Below are 14,780 nucleotides of genomic sequence, written 5' to 3' on the forward strand. Positions count from 1 at the left end.
CAGTAGAAACGGCCACTCATTCTCTCTCTTCACCCCTGTAGCCCCCTATGTCTTTATCAATTTGAACTCTGGGCACTTCAAACATGTTTTAGTCAACTTTTTCACTGCTGTAACTAACAGATCCAATCAGAAGAATTGTAGAGGAGGAAAAGTTCATTTTGAGGCTCATGGTTTCAGAGGTCTCAATTCATAGACAGCTGGCCCCATTCCTTGGGGCTCAAGGTAAGGCAGAACATCATGGCAGAAGGGTATGGTGGAGGGAAGCAGCTCACATGATGATCAGAAAGTGGGGGAAGGGAGAGAGAGAGAGAGAGAGAGAGAGAGAGAGAATGAGTTCATTTGTCAGATACAAAACATATACCCCAGAGGATCCAAGATGGCGGACTAGAGGGAGGCTGTATTCCTTGTCGCTCCATAACTCAGGTTTCAAGCAGAGGATACCTGTTTCTTGGTAAGGCAGTTTCTGCTACTTATCTATCCCCTGCTATTTACCTCATTTGTCTACTGTGATCACCTGCAGTCTGTCAGCATATCGACTACTTTTTGAGTGCAGATTGCTCACTGTCTGGCGCCTAATATTCGCCATTTGCCTGCTGCTTGCCTGTCCATCTCCTGGCTTTCACCTACCCATCATTCATCGCCCAAGGTTCACCTCCCGATCATCCAACAGCAGTCATCAGACTGACCACAGACCACCAGTGGAGCACCAGCTGCCTGCTCTTGCCTGGAAGTTCACTGTCACAATACCTGCAGGTTTGGCTACATGTGGCTTTTGCCATTTTGAGACAACAGCCAGGACTTGTAGGACCCCTGGCCGGACTGACTGAGTCCCGTCTCCAGGATCCCTCGGCCCAACCAATCACTCCCTGCCTCCAGGGCCCTCACATCAACTGACTGCTCCCTGCCACCAGGATCCCCAGACCGACTGCACCCCACCTTCAGGATCCCGCAACCATACCAACAACACCCCACCTCCAGGACCCCTGCCCAACCAACTACACCCCGCCTCCAGAACCTCCAACTGACCACACCCACACCCTGAGCTGCAGTTCCCCATTTACCAACACATTTTGAAGCCAGAGTGGCCATCTTGGATAATCCTGGAAACTGTATCTCCCATCTTTAGGTGGGGCAAGTCTCATCCTGAGATGCCTGCTGGAGGTTTGAAGCTCATTGTCAGATACCGCTCATGCATCAGGCTACTGAAGACTGAGAGGTTTGAATACTATATGACTGTTATAGTGTAGATTTTCTTTTTTCTCCTTATTGAAAAATTTTAAGTTTTTATTTCTTTACTTTTCTTGCTCTATTATTCTTTTGTTTACCTGTTCGCTCAGAGTCCCTTTCTTCCTTTTCCCATGCTAACAACTGACTTTTTTTGATTACGCTCACTCTATGATCTAGAACTTATATATATTATTTTCTTAGCCCATTAACAGCTACATCCTACACCCCTCTGCATCCTCTTTGTCTTCCATTAGAAACTGCAGGCCTTATTTCAAATCTATTTGTTATACTGAAGATAATATTTGGACTCATTCTGTTTATTATGACAATATTGTTAACATCCTCATAGGGGCTATTTGGTTTCGGGTTACATACTGTCTGAACTGGGCACTGCTAATATTGCTCTCCCCCTCAAAGAAAAGGTTTTGAAAACCTATAGGGTCACTATAAGCCTATGGGGGGAAACTGCAATATCCCAGATCTGCACTGTTAGAGGGGAAGATACATGAACAACATGAAAAAACAAAGGAAGAAAATGATCCTAACAAATCTAGATTCTATATTGATAGAATCCAGTGACAGTATGATAGAAGAAATGTCAGAAAAGAACTTCAGATTATACATGATTAAAACAATTCGTGAAGAAAAGGATGAGGTAAGAGAGCAAATGCAGGCAATGAACGATCATACCAATAAGCAGTTGAAAGAGCAACTGCAGAAAGCAAAAGATCATTTCAACAAAGAGATAGAGATTCTAAAAAAAAAAACAAAACAGAAATCCTTGAAAAGAAGGAAACAATAAACCAAATAAAAAACTCAATGGAAAGCATTACCAAAAGACTAGACCAATTGGAAGACAGAACCTCAGACAATGAAGACAAAATATTTAATCTTGAAAATAAAGTTGCCCAAACAGAGAAGATGGTAAGAAATCATGAACAGAATCTCCAAGAACTATGAGACATCATGAAAAGACCAAATTTAAGAATTATTGGGATTGAGGAAGGTTTAGAGATACAAACCAAAGGAATGAACAACCTATTCAATGAAATAATATCAGAAAATTTCCCAAATCTGAAGAATGAAATGGAAAATTAAATACAAAAGGCTTACAGAACACCAAATGCACAAATCACAACAGATCCACACCAAGGCACATTATAATGAAAATGCCTAACATTCAAAATAAAGATAGGATTTTGAAGGCTGTGAGAGAAAAGCATCAGATTACATATAGAGGGAAACCAATATAGATAGCAGCAGACTTCTCAACCCAGACCCTAAAAGCTAGAAGGGCCTGGAACAATATATTTCAAGCTCTGAAAAAAATGGTTGCCAACTAAGAATCCTATACCCAGCAAAACTAACCTTCAGATTTGAAGACGAAATAAAATCCTTCCATGATAAACAAAAGTTAAAAGAATTTACAAATAGAAAGCCTGCACTACAGGATATTCTCAACAAAATATTCCATGTGGAGGAAATGAAAAACAACAATGTAGGTCAGCAAAGGGAGGAACTACCTTAAAGGAAAATCCATTCAAAGGAGAAACCAAGCCAAGTTGAAAACCAAAAATAAGCCCACATGACTGGGAATACAAATCATATCTAAATAATAATCATGAATGTTAATGGTATAAACTCATCAATCAAAAGACATAGACTGGCAGAATGGATTTAAAAATAAAAAGACCCAACAATATGCTGCCTGTGAGAGACTCATCTCATAGAAAAAGACATCCACAGACTAAAGGTGAAAGGATGGGAAAAAAACCTACCAGGCACACAGACTTAGGAAAAAAGTGGGAGTTTTCATCCTTATTGCAGATAAAGTGGACTTCAAGCCAAAGTTAGTCAGAAGGGATAAAGAAGAACATTTCATACTGCTTAAGGGAAACATAAATCAGGAAGACATAACGATAGTAAATATTTATGCCCCAAACAATGGTGCATCCCTGTACATCAAACAAATTCTTCTCAATTCCAAGAATCAAATAGACCACAACACAATAATTCTGGGTGACTTTAGCACACCACTGTCACCACTGGATAGATCTTCCAAACAAAATCCAACCAAAGAAACCATAGAACTCAATAATACAATCAATAACCTAGGCTTAATAGACATATATAGAATATTCCATCCATCAAAGAGCAAATACACTTTCTTCTCAGCAGCACATGGATCCTTCTCAAAAATAGACCATATGTTATGCCAGAAAGCAACCCTTAGTAAATGCAAAAATAGAGATACTGCCTTGTGTTCTATCAGATCATAATGGAATAAAAGTAGAAATCAATGACAAAATAAAAAACAGAAATTACTCCAACACCTGGAGGCTAAACAATATGCTATTGAATGAAACATGGATAACAGAAAACATCAGGGAGGAGGTAAAAAAAATTCTTAGAGGTAAATGAGAACAATGATACAACATATCAAAATCTCTGGGACACTATGATAGCAGTACTAAGAGGAAAATTCATTGCATGGAGTGCATTCAAGAAAAGAATGAAAAGTCAACAACTAAATGACCTAACATTACAGCTCAAAACCCTAGAAAAAGAAGAACAGAACAACTCCAAAAGTGTCCCGACCTGCGGGACATCAACGCAGGACGGCAAACCTAAGAGAGAAGGAATGAAGGGACAAGAGACACAGGGAGTGACAGCAAGACAGGAATTCTGATCAAGCTGCAAATTTTTATTGTTCTCAAGGGTATTTATGCTGAGGGAATGAGGGGTATGATGAGACACAGGCTGGTTGGCTGTGTTTTTCTTTTGGGCTCCTGTTAAGGTGCAAGTTCACGCAGGCGGGAAGGTGAAATCCCGGAAGAGAAGCGGGGGCGGGCCATAGGCAAAACTATCAGCCGGGAGTGGGGAGGGGGCGCGCTCCGGGAATCCGTCAGCCTTCAGCTGCAGGGTGCCTGAGTCAGCTGCAGGGTGTTTGCGCGGGGGAGGCAACCGCAAAATGCTCCCTGGGCTGCTGCTTATCATAAAGGTCAGAACGTCCTCAGAATGAGAACTTCTTCTTGGTCCCTGACACAAAAGTAGTAGAAGACAGGAAATAATTAAAATTGGAGCTGAAATCAATGAAATTGAAACAAAAAAAAATTCAATTGACAAAACAAAAAGTTGGTTCTTTGAAAAAGTAAACAAAATAGACAAACCCTTAGCTACACTAACAAAGAGAAGGAGAGAGAAAACTCATTAATAAATTCATGATGAAAAAGAAAATATCATGACAGACACCACTGAAACACATAACATAATGAAAAGCTACTTTGAAAATCTATATTCCAACAAAATAGAAAATTCCAAAGACATCAACAAATTTCTAGAGACATATGCTCCTCCCAAACTGAACCAGGAGGACATACACAATTTAAACAGATCAATATCAAGCAATGAAATAGAAGCCATCAAAAGCCTACCATCCAAGGAAAGCCCAGGACCAGATGGCTTCTCAGCCAAGTACTACAAGACCTTCAAAGAAGAACTCATTCCAATACTTCTCAAAGTATTCCAGGAAATAGAAAAGGAGGGTACCTTACCAAACTCATTCTATGAAGCTAATATCACCCTCATACCCAAAACAGGAAAAAACACATCAAGGAAAGAAAATTTTAGATCAATATCTTTGATGAATATAGATGCAAATATCCTTAACCAAATATTGGCAAACTGTATCCAAGAAAATATTAAGAAGATAGTGCACCATGATCAAGTGGGGTTCATCCTGGGAATGCAAGGTTGGTTCAACATCCGTAAATCAATAAACGTAATCCATCATGTCAACAGACTTAAGGATAAGAATCATATGGTTATTTCAATTGATGCAGAAAAAGCATTTGACAAAATATAATACCCCTTCATGCTCAAAACACTAGAAAAAAATAGGGATAGTAGGAACATATCTGAATATTGTAAAGGCTATTTATGCTAAGCCTGCGGTCAATATCATTCTTAATGGAGAAAAACTGAAAGCATTCCCTTTAAAAACGGGAACAAGACAGGGATGCCCTCTTTTACCACTTCTATTCAACACTGTCCTTGAAATACTAGCCAGAGCAATTAGACAGACTGAAGAAATTAAAGGGATATGAATAGGAAAAGAGGAACTTAAACTGTCACTATTTGCCGATGACATGATTCTATATTTAAAGGATCCAAAAGACTCCTCCAGAAAACTTCTAGACCTCATAAATAAATTCAGCAATATAGCAAGATATACAATCAACACCCATAAATCTGAAGCATTTTTATTCATAAGCGATGAAACATCTGAAAGGGAAATGGGGGAAACAACTCCATTTGCAATAGCCTCAAAAAAAAAAAATAAATAAACTACTTGGGAATCCATCTAACCAAAGAGGTGAAAGATCTCTACAATGAAAACTACAAAACACTTAAGAAAGAAATTGAGGAAGATGGAAAGATCTCCCATGTTCGTGGATAAGTACAATTAATATTATCAAAATGGCCATACTTCCAAAGGTGCCATACAGATTTAACATAATTCCAATCAAAATCCCTAAGACATTTCTCATAGAAATAGAGAAAGCAATCATGAAATTCATCTGGAAGACCAAAAGACCCAGAATAGCCCAAGCAATCCTAGGCAGGAAGAGAGATGCAGGAGGTATCACAATACCAGATCTTAAACTCTACTATAGAGCAATAGTAACAAAAACGGCATGGTACTGGCACCAAAATAGACACGGAGACCAATGGTACAGGATAGAAGACACAGAGACATACCAACTTAAGTACAGTTATCTCATACTAGACAAAAGTGCCAAAAACTTACAATGGAGAAAAGATAGCCTCTTCAACAAATGGTGCTGGGAAAACTGGAAATCCATATGTAGTAAAATGAAATTAAACCCCTGTCTCTCACCCTGTATAAAACTCAACTCAAAATGGATCAAAGATCTAGGGATTAGACCTGAGACCCTTCACCAAATAGAAGAAAAAGTAGGCCTGAATCTCCATTACATTGACTGAGGACCAGACTTCCTTAACAAGACCCCCATAGTGCAAGAAATAAAAGCAAGAATCAATAAATGGGACAGATTCAAACTAAAAAGCTTTTTCTTGGCACAGGAAACAATCAATAATGTGAAAAGAGAGCCTACAGAGTGGCAGAAAATCTTTTCCACACACACACTTCAGATAGAGCACTCATCTCCAAAATTTATAAAGAACTTAAAAAACTTTACCCCCAAAATACAAAGAACCCAATCAATAGATGAACTAAGGAACTGGGCAGACACTTCACAGAAGAAGATATATAAGTGATCAACAAATATATGAAAAAGTGCTCATCATCCCTAGTAATTGGAGAAATGCAAATTAAAACCCCCTAAGATTTCATCTCACTCCAATTAGAATGGCTATTATCAAGAACAAAAGCAATAATAAGTGTTGGAATGGATGTGGGGAAAAAGGCACACTCATACATTGCTGGTGGAGTTGCAAATTGGTGCAGCCACTCTGGAAAGTGGAATGGAGATTCCTCAGAAAACTTGGAATGGACCCACCATTTGACCCAGCTATCCCACTCCTCGGTTTATACCCAAAGGACTTAAAATTAGCATACTACAGAGATACAGCCACATCAATGTTTATAGCAGCTCAATTCACAATAGCTAGACTGTGGAACCAACCTAGATGCCCTTCAACAGATGAATGGATAAAGAAACTGTGTTATATATACACAATGGAATATTACTCAGCCATAAAGAAGAATAAAATTATGGCATTTGCTGGTAAATGGATGAAGTTGGAAAATATCATGCTAAGTGAAATAGGCCAAGCCCAAAAACCCAAAGGCCGAATGTTTTCTCTGATAAGTGCATGACGAATATAAGGAGGGGGGGTGATGAGGGGAAGAGAAGAATGAAGGAATTTTGGATGGTGTAGAGGAAAAAGGGGTGGGAGGGGGTGGGGATGGAAAAAGAGTAGAATGAAACAGTATTACCCTATATATATATGTATGATTATGAATGGTGTGAATCTACATTGTGTACAACCATAGAAATGAAAAGTTGTACCCCATTTGTGTAGGAGCAGTGGATATATAATAAAGAAGGTGCAGGAGGAGAAACAACAAAATCAGCATTGTCTGAATTCTTAAGCTGGCCACTGGTTGCAGAACCATTAAATTTACATATTCACTATTTTTGTGTGTAGAGTAGAGAGTAAAGAAATTTCAAACCACAGCAAGTTTGGGCATGTCAAGGTTCTGTCAACTGAGGCTGGATCATAAGACACTTGAAGGCAGGTGACAATGACATCCTGAGCAATACATACCTGGTCCTCAGTTTGTCACTCACAGACGCCACCCAGCTCCTGAGCAGGCCAGAGAGCGGTTTGTCTCGGTGCTGTTGGGTGTATCCAGCGAGCAGTTCCCGGGCCACGACCTGTGCGGAACCCATCACATGTCAGCCACACCTTAAAGGTGAAGGTGCCGGAGCATCTTCAGACACCGCGGCGGGATGAGGCGAACTTGCTATTAGCAAACTCCTTGGAAGAATTCAAAAGCAAGCCTTCTGTCCAGGGAGCTCCCGTCCCCATGTAAGTGCATGGTGTTTACCCAGCACTCTGATCCTCCCCTGGCTGACTTCTAACTACTCTCCCTGCTGCCTGTAGCGGGCTCTAACACTGGTCCTGGACCCAACGCTGTCACTGACAAGTCAGATGAAAGCTGCCTGCCTTCTGTGGATCAGATGGCTGGTCTCTTCTCTTCTTTGCCTTTGACATCCTCTGGTTAATTAGGCCTTTGGAGAATAGTATTAAAATGTACAAATAAAGCCATCTCTACCAACCTCCCCTGCTAGCAACTTTAAAGTTATAATTCAGGCCAAAAATACTGCATGGTTTTTGTTCAAAGATGTCCGTGGCTCACTCACCACAGAGGGAGGCTCAGCTCACAGACTGACATGAGGGAGGTACCTGGTCCCAGCCCGCCCGTACCACGCCCCCGCAACAAGAGGGAGCCCAGCCCAACAGCTCGTCTACAGAATTACGCACGAACACTTATTAACTAATCAATAGAGAACTCATTCATTCCCTTTCAGTTATTGATTTGAGAATATTTCCTGTGTTTACAGCATACATGGTTTTATAGAGGTCATATAAAATGTCATATATGCTATCATTCAATAGTACGTCGTGTGATATTTTGGGTTTGCATTACTATATAGGATTCCATTTATCTGTTTAATGGCTGCACATTGTTCTTTGTTTGGATAAATCATGTAAATCAAACATTTCCATTCAGTAAGACACTTAGGTTGTTTCCAATTCTACACTGTCAATAATCCTGACATCAGGATATCCAGATAAATAGGAGGCTGTAGAGTCGAGGCCGTGATGAGGAAGCCATCAAGTTGTCCAGTGCCAGGGCCGTGGAAGGATCAGACTCCCCTCCCCATGAAGGTAGAGGTGTTTCCTGCCATTCTCTCCTTTCCCGTTGCCATGGAAACCTGCGGTGTTTCCAGCTGCCAAGGGTGCTTAGGCCTGGGCTTCAGTCTGCATTTGAGGCTGCCAGGGTAATTCTGTGCATAGAGGCAGGCGTTGGAGTGTCTTACTGTGATTTTTCTTTTTGCTTTTAGTATAAATTACTTTTATTTGATTTCCTCGAAGTCTTGCCTTGAATTCTTGAAATCATGTCTCTAGATGGGTTTTATGAAGCATGAGTTCATTTTAGAACAGTAAAGGGAGTGTTACAAAATACCTCCGGTAACGCACAAGGCCCCACGGGACTGTGCATCACTGAATCACACGTCAAAGAAGACGAACGTTCTTCTGGCTGCTGCCCTGCTGCTCTGCAAAAGCAGCGTGAGAGCCCAACGCTGCCCACAGAGGGGAAGCAGGGAAAGGAACGCACTTTAACGTGGGCTGAAGCGACGCGACGCGGCAGTCAAGTGCCGCTTCCCTGAGGCATCTCCAGGATGCACGCGCCACCCTTCTGTCCTTGCTAGTCTGTTAAGTGCGTGACTCTTGCCTCTCTACCTATAGAAGCAACCTCATTCCAATGCTTCCTCTGAGTCCCACCTGCCATGGTTTCCCTTGTTTTTCTCAGTAGCAGTTGCTGCCACCCGAGGACACAGCACTGCTTCTTTGCTGGTGTTGGTCTTCCTGCCACCTGGAGCTAAGCGCTGGGAGGGCAGAGTGTCCATCCTTGTCCCACCAGACAGGGCCCCACAGCCTCGGGGCAGCGGCGTCGGCCTCCTGTTCTCAGTACCTCAGCCAGTACGTCCCATCCCTTAACATCTGTCTCCTCCTCGACTCTTCCACCTTTCTGACTTAAGTGACTTAAATTGGGAAAATCGACTCACTCCAACTAGTACCAAAAATAGAGGGACATAATAATCAAGCTCAGGTGCCGCACTTGGGAGAAGCTGGTCCTGGCTAACACCACAAGATACCCCACTGGGGGTCTTTGCTCCTTTTCGAGGTCAGGAGGTCAGGAGACAAGCCAACATGATGTTTAAGATGAGATGTTTTCTGCTGTCAAGGCCCCACTGTGAAAGATTAAGTGGCTGAAACCATGACGTTGACGTGTTACCATCTCCAGATCCAGGACTTTATTTGACAAACTACCAGGAGGAGGCAAAGGTAGGTCAGGGAGCACCTGGACAGAGCTTTCAGTGAAGAGGTACTTGGTTTTACCTCCTAGATGTATATGGCATTAAAACATCCTGGAGATATAGATATATACGTAATACGTGTGTGTTCACTTTCGATTTTAATAATCGGACTTGCAAGAAGTTTCAAAATTAAAATATTACAGATGTTCTCTGTAGCCACTGCCACCCAGATTCCACCAAAAGTGATCTCCTATATAACAACAGAGGTTATCAAAACTAGGAAGTTCACTAACATTTTTATTCATGGGATCGTTAAGTTGTAGTGGAGATTTTATTAGTTAAAATGAACCTCAGAGTAAGTCCTGTTATAAAATGAGATGTTAAATGTTTTTCAATACAGGTGATCACATCCTCAGCTAAGTCTGCAAGCAGGATTTCCTGGAGACTACCTGCGATGGATGCACTTTCTCCCTGGGGTGGGGTTGCCTCTGTGGCTGTTTCTACAGTCTTCTGGTCCTGAACTCTTCATTTTCTGGTGTGCCCGCTCAGGAGTCCTTTCTTAAGAGAGCTCGAGGCCACCTGAGCAGTTGGAAGAGTCACGATCTTCTCTTGTGAGAAAGGCCCCATCTGCAGGAGGAATCAAGTTCACCCACAGCCGACATTGGGAGCAGGAGTGTGGTCACTGTGCAGATCGAGGACATCAGGAACCCGCTGATAATGCACAGCACGGATCGTGTAACACCAGTAACAGTCGTTTTTAGGTCAAATCACTTTGCAAGGCATGAATGAGGCACCAGCATTTCTACACACCAAGTACCCCCTGATTTGTGCCAGGCACAGTGAGGTATGGCTTAAACGTCCATCAAGGAGCGTCTGCTTCCGGGGCGGGAGCGCTCAGAGTCAGTTAGAATGGCACGCGCAAGTCCCAAGCAAAAGCCACCAGATAATCAATCATTCTGTGACAAGGACAAGCCGGGCACTGTGCAGGGTGAGGGGGCTACTCAAAGTTGCGGTACTTACAGAATGGGGGCCCAGATCATGCTCCTAGGAGCCCTGAGCAGGGCCGGCTTCATCATTGGGGACCCCACAAACGGGGAGGCTTTTGTTAAAAAATGAAGCATTTCCACACAGTGATAGCGGAGCAGTCACCCGAGCAGGGGCCCTGAGCACAGCCCGAGGCTGGCCCTGTCCTGGGGGCTCCGGTGAGATTGCCACGGTAAACACAGGACACCCTGTTATTATCTGGACACCCAAATATGGCACGGGACATACACTAACAAATTATTGGTGGTTTCCCTGAAATGCAAATGTCACAGGTGCTCTATATTTTTATTCACTGTATGGAGAACACTGAAAGGCAGCTCAGGGGTCACCCAGGGGTGCAAAGATCAAGGAAAGACCAAGTGGGCAGGATTCTCCAGCAGCCGGTTGGGCATTCGCTTCTCTAAGATGCTGGGTACCCCAAGGCGACATTTCTTAGGAGAGAATATTTAAAAATTCCCTAGCCACAAGAGACAAGGGGCGGGCAGGTGGGGTGAGAGGGAGGAGGAAGTGGGAGGGGAAGGAGGGGAGAGAAAAGAGCCCAGGAGAAACAAAGAAAGACGAGGTTAACTTATAAGCCAACACGTGATGCTCCAAGTTGTCACTGGGCCTTAAATGTGGATTTGATCTTTAAACAAAAGAAAAAAACGACTTAGGCCCAGAAAAATTCATACTAGTTTGATTGACTTTAAGAGTGGTTAGTTTAGTTTTTTGTTGCTATTTTTAGTTAAATCTGGACCCAATTTAACTTATCTTTTCAATGTTTCTTCCCAATTGGACAATAAAAGTGTGTCTTTTGGGGTTTTCTTTCTTTGTTTTGCCTTATTTATGAAGCACCTACTGTGTACAAGGCACTCTGAGCATCTACCAAGGCTGAGCTGTGTTCCAATTCTTTAACTGGAATAACTGATTTGACCCGGGACAGCTTTGGGTAGCTAACAGAGTCACCCTGTGGTCCAGACAAGACAGCCGGCTGGAGGTTAGGAGGTTGCCAGAACCGCCCAGCCAGGAGGTGGAAGGGCTGGGACTTGAACCCAGAGGCCACGGTCCTAACAATCCCACACGTAACTGCACCTTCTGTATGCCCGGCTCAGCGCTGGGCCCTGGGGAGTAAAGAGATTGCAGGGAGCCAGGGCCTGCTGGGTAGACAGGCGACTCCACCCTATTGTGCCGCAGCGACAGGTAAAGCCAAAGCACATCGGGCACAGAGGGGCAGCCCATGCCCCTGACCGCAGCCCTGCACTGAGCAGGGGTAGCGGGGGAGGACCAGCCTCTGGGCTGACTCAGAGGGCAGGGGGCTACCAGGGGGCCTCTGCTGCTTCTTGCTGCAGACCTTTTGTCTCCTCTCCAGAGCCAGGATTCAGGGGGCCTAAACCAGCCAGTCCTACCCACCTCCACGTGGTGGACGGGCGCTTTCCTGCTGCGGGCAGACTAGGCTGGTGCAACGGGACCACAGCGCCCCCCATGTTGAACTGGTGAGTTATAGATGTGCGCAGTGTGGGGTCTGCTGTCACCCGCGTTAGAGTTTCTGACCTCCAGAAACCGCACGTGACACTAAGTGGTCGCTAGTTCTGCAGGTGGGTGGGCAGCAGTAGACCACAGGGACATTAATCCTGCCAGCCCCTGCCCCGTCCTCGGGTCGCTCCTCCCCTCCGTTCCCCACCCACACACCTGGACCACATTCAGCAGGCCTCTGCCACAGCGTGGCTCTCTTCCTCAGCCGCCACCGGTGGCCCACGGCTGCCCAGCCTGGAACTGGCCCCGATAGTTCATGGGGTGTAGGGGCTTGAGTCTTGGTGCCTGGAAATGGAACCACCTTACTATGCAGAAGCGAGAGTTGCATTTGGTGTGGAGGGAAGAACTAGTAATCCAGTGCCACACAGCCTTAATTGTGTCCCTACTGTGTGCTGAGCATGCTATGGGAGTGACGATGTAACAGCATCCGCTTGGTGCTTTAAATACAGCCCTTGCTGCTCTGCCGCTGCCACTTATTTTTCAAATGGACACATTTCTTTCTCTTCCTCCCTCCCTAATCCTCCACTCCCTAATCTCAGGGGAAACAGGATCACCTTTCTTCTCCACCCTAGGCAGAGTGATCTGCCCTTGAGCACACACCCGCCACAGGAACAGAGGGATTCCGGGATAGCACCAGGAGCTCAGAAATGACTTTCTCCCAAATTCACAAGTCAACTACAACCCTGGGCAGAACGGGGGACTGTGAGCTTCGAGTCGCCTCTTTAAAAGCCCCCTGCTCGCCCGCGATGGGCAGAACCACAGCCTCCAGGACAGGAGTCCCTGTGCTTCTCCTTTGCTAGCAAAGCAATAAAACTTCTTTTGCCTTTTCCTTCAAACTGTGTCCTTGTTATTGGATTGGCATCGGGGACAAGGACAATCCCACGAGGGGCAAGGATGCCCCCACCTACAGGTGCAGGCTCTCGCCTTGGAAAAGCTAGCCAGGTCTGGGATTTCAGGATCAGCCAGTGTGGGTGAAGCACAGCCTGGGGTCGGACCCAGCGTCCTTCCTCTGGCCATTCCGCACCCTCTCATCGGGACTGCCCAACATGGGCGCCTCCAGGCATCAGGAGCAAACCCTGAGGAAGGACGGGAACCGGTAAGGCTCACTCTTGTCCCTGCTCTCCCCAGGGGGCACAGCCCCTCCACGGGCTTCCAGGGCAGCTGTCTGGAGCGGAAGCACTGAGCAGAGTTAGCAGGCTGGGGTGAAGGGCCTGCGCCTACTGTGCGCGCGCCGCATCCCTCAGCACCGAAGGGTTTGTTTGGTCTCCAGGCTCCCCTGGACCCTTAGCTAGTTCCCATTAAAAGCAGCGTGCTCACCTTCTCTTGGCAAAATGGAAATTCTGGGGAGCCTGAACCCATGTCCCTCCAAGGCAGCTGCTGGCGGAGCTAGAAGGGGACGAGGACCCTCTGCTCAGGTCCCCTCTGTTCTCTGAGCCTCCCAGGGCTGCTGCAGCAAGTGATCTGGTGGCCCTGGTGTGGCCTCCGTCAGGGATCCCATGCAGCTGTGCGAGGAGCCTGCAGGGAGCCCGGCCCCCAGCCCTGCCCTGAGGAATGGCCCGAGCCCAGCACAGGCTGCCCAGGAGCTCACCTGCCCTCCAACCTCCCACGGAGGAAGTGCACAGTGCCCAGGGCTCAGCCAGCCTGCTCCACAGCCAAGGCTCGGGCATGGGCCCGAAGGCGCAGCCTGGCCCCGGGAATTCCCGAGAGGAATCCTGCTGAGGTTCCTGCAGGAGGTCTTCCCTGAGGCCCTGACTGTCCCCAGGACTTGCAGCAGATACCCTGAGACACTGACCCCAAAGCACACCAGGGTCAGTTCAGTGGAGCTGACCCCTGGAAAGAGGCTTGGGCCTGAAGGGCAGGTGGGCAGCCGAGCTTGACGGGGGTCACCATGGAGGATGACAGGAGTTCCGGGTGGTTTTATCCATGTTACTTGGAGGTTACACACTGAGGAGCCCCCAAGGCTGACAAGCACAGCGGCCCCTGGGCGGTTCCCAACCCCCATCTACCCCTACCCCTACCCCCCCCCCTTCCAGCAAGTTCCTGGGGTGCATGTATGTGCAAGTCCCCTCCTGACACCCCAGCCCTGGCCACCATCACAACACCATCCAAATGTCCAGGGCAGTTGGAATAGATGTTTCTAGAGGTTTTGTTTTTGTTTTTTTTTTTTTAAGTATCATTGAAAAGCAAAAGTAACTGAAGTTTTAAATCTGCAACAAAATAAATAAATGGCAATGAGGAACACATTGAATAAATAAATCCTGTGAAGTTTTCTGCAACTTGAGTAACTTGGAAAACCCTCCCCCAAGTTGACTGAAGTTGTTTCAAATTAATGTTACTTAAACATGTTCAAACACAAAAGCAGATGTAAACACCTTATGTTTACAACTCTTGCTCAACTAT

At 45.3% G+C, this 14,780-nt stretch overlaps 1 protein-coding gene across 1 annotated transcript in view; it reads right to left on the reverse strand.

The window, feature by feature from the left end:
- Positions 1-14,780, reverse strand: part of Acoxl (acyl-CoA oxidase like) — a 296,158-nt gene that overhangs the window by 109,055 nt on the left and 172,323 nt on the right. Inside the window, 1 exon segment of the mRNA XM_047522545.1 lies at positions 7,543-7,652. Within this exon segment, the coding sequence (XP_047378501.1) occupies positions 7,543-7,652 (110 nt within the window).

This window comes from Sciurus carolinensis, chromosome 13, assembly GCF_902686445.1.
Source record: "Sciurus carolinensis chromosome 13, mSciCar1.2, whole genome shotgun sequence".
In the NCBI taxonomy this organism is placed as follows: Eukaryota; Metazoa; Chordata; class Mammalia; order Rodentia; family Sciuridae; genus Sciurus; species Sciurus carolinensis.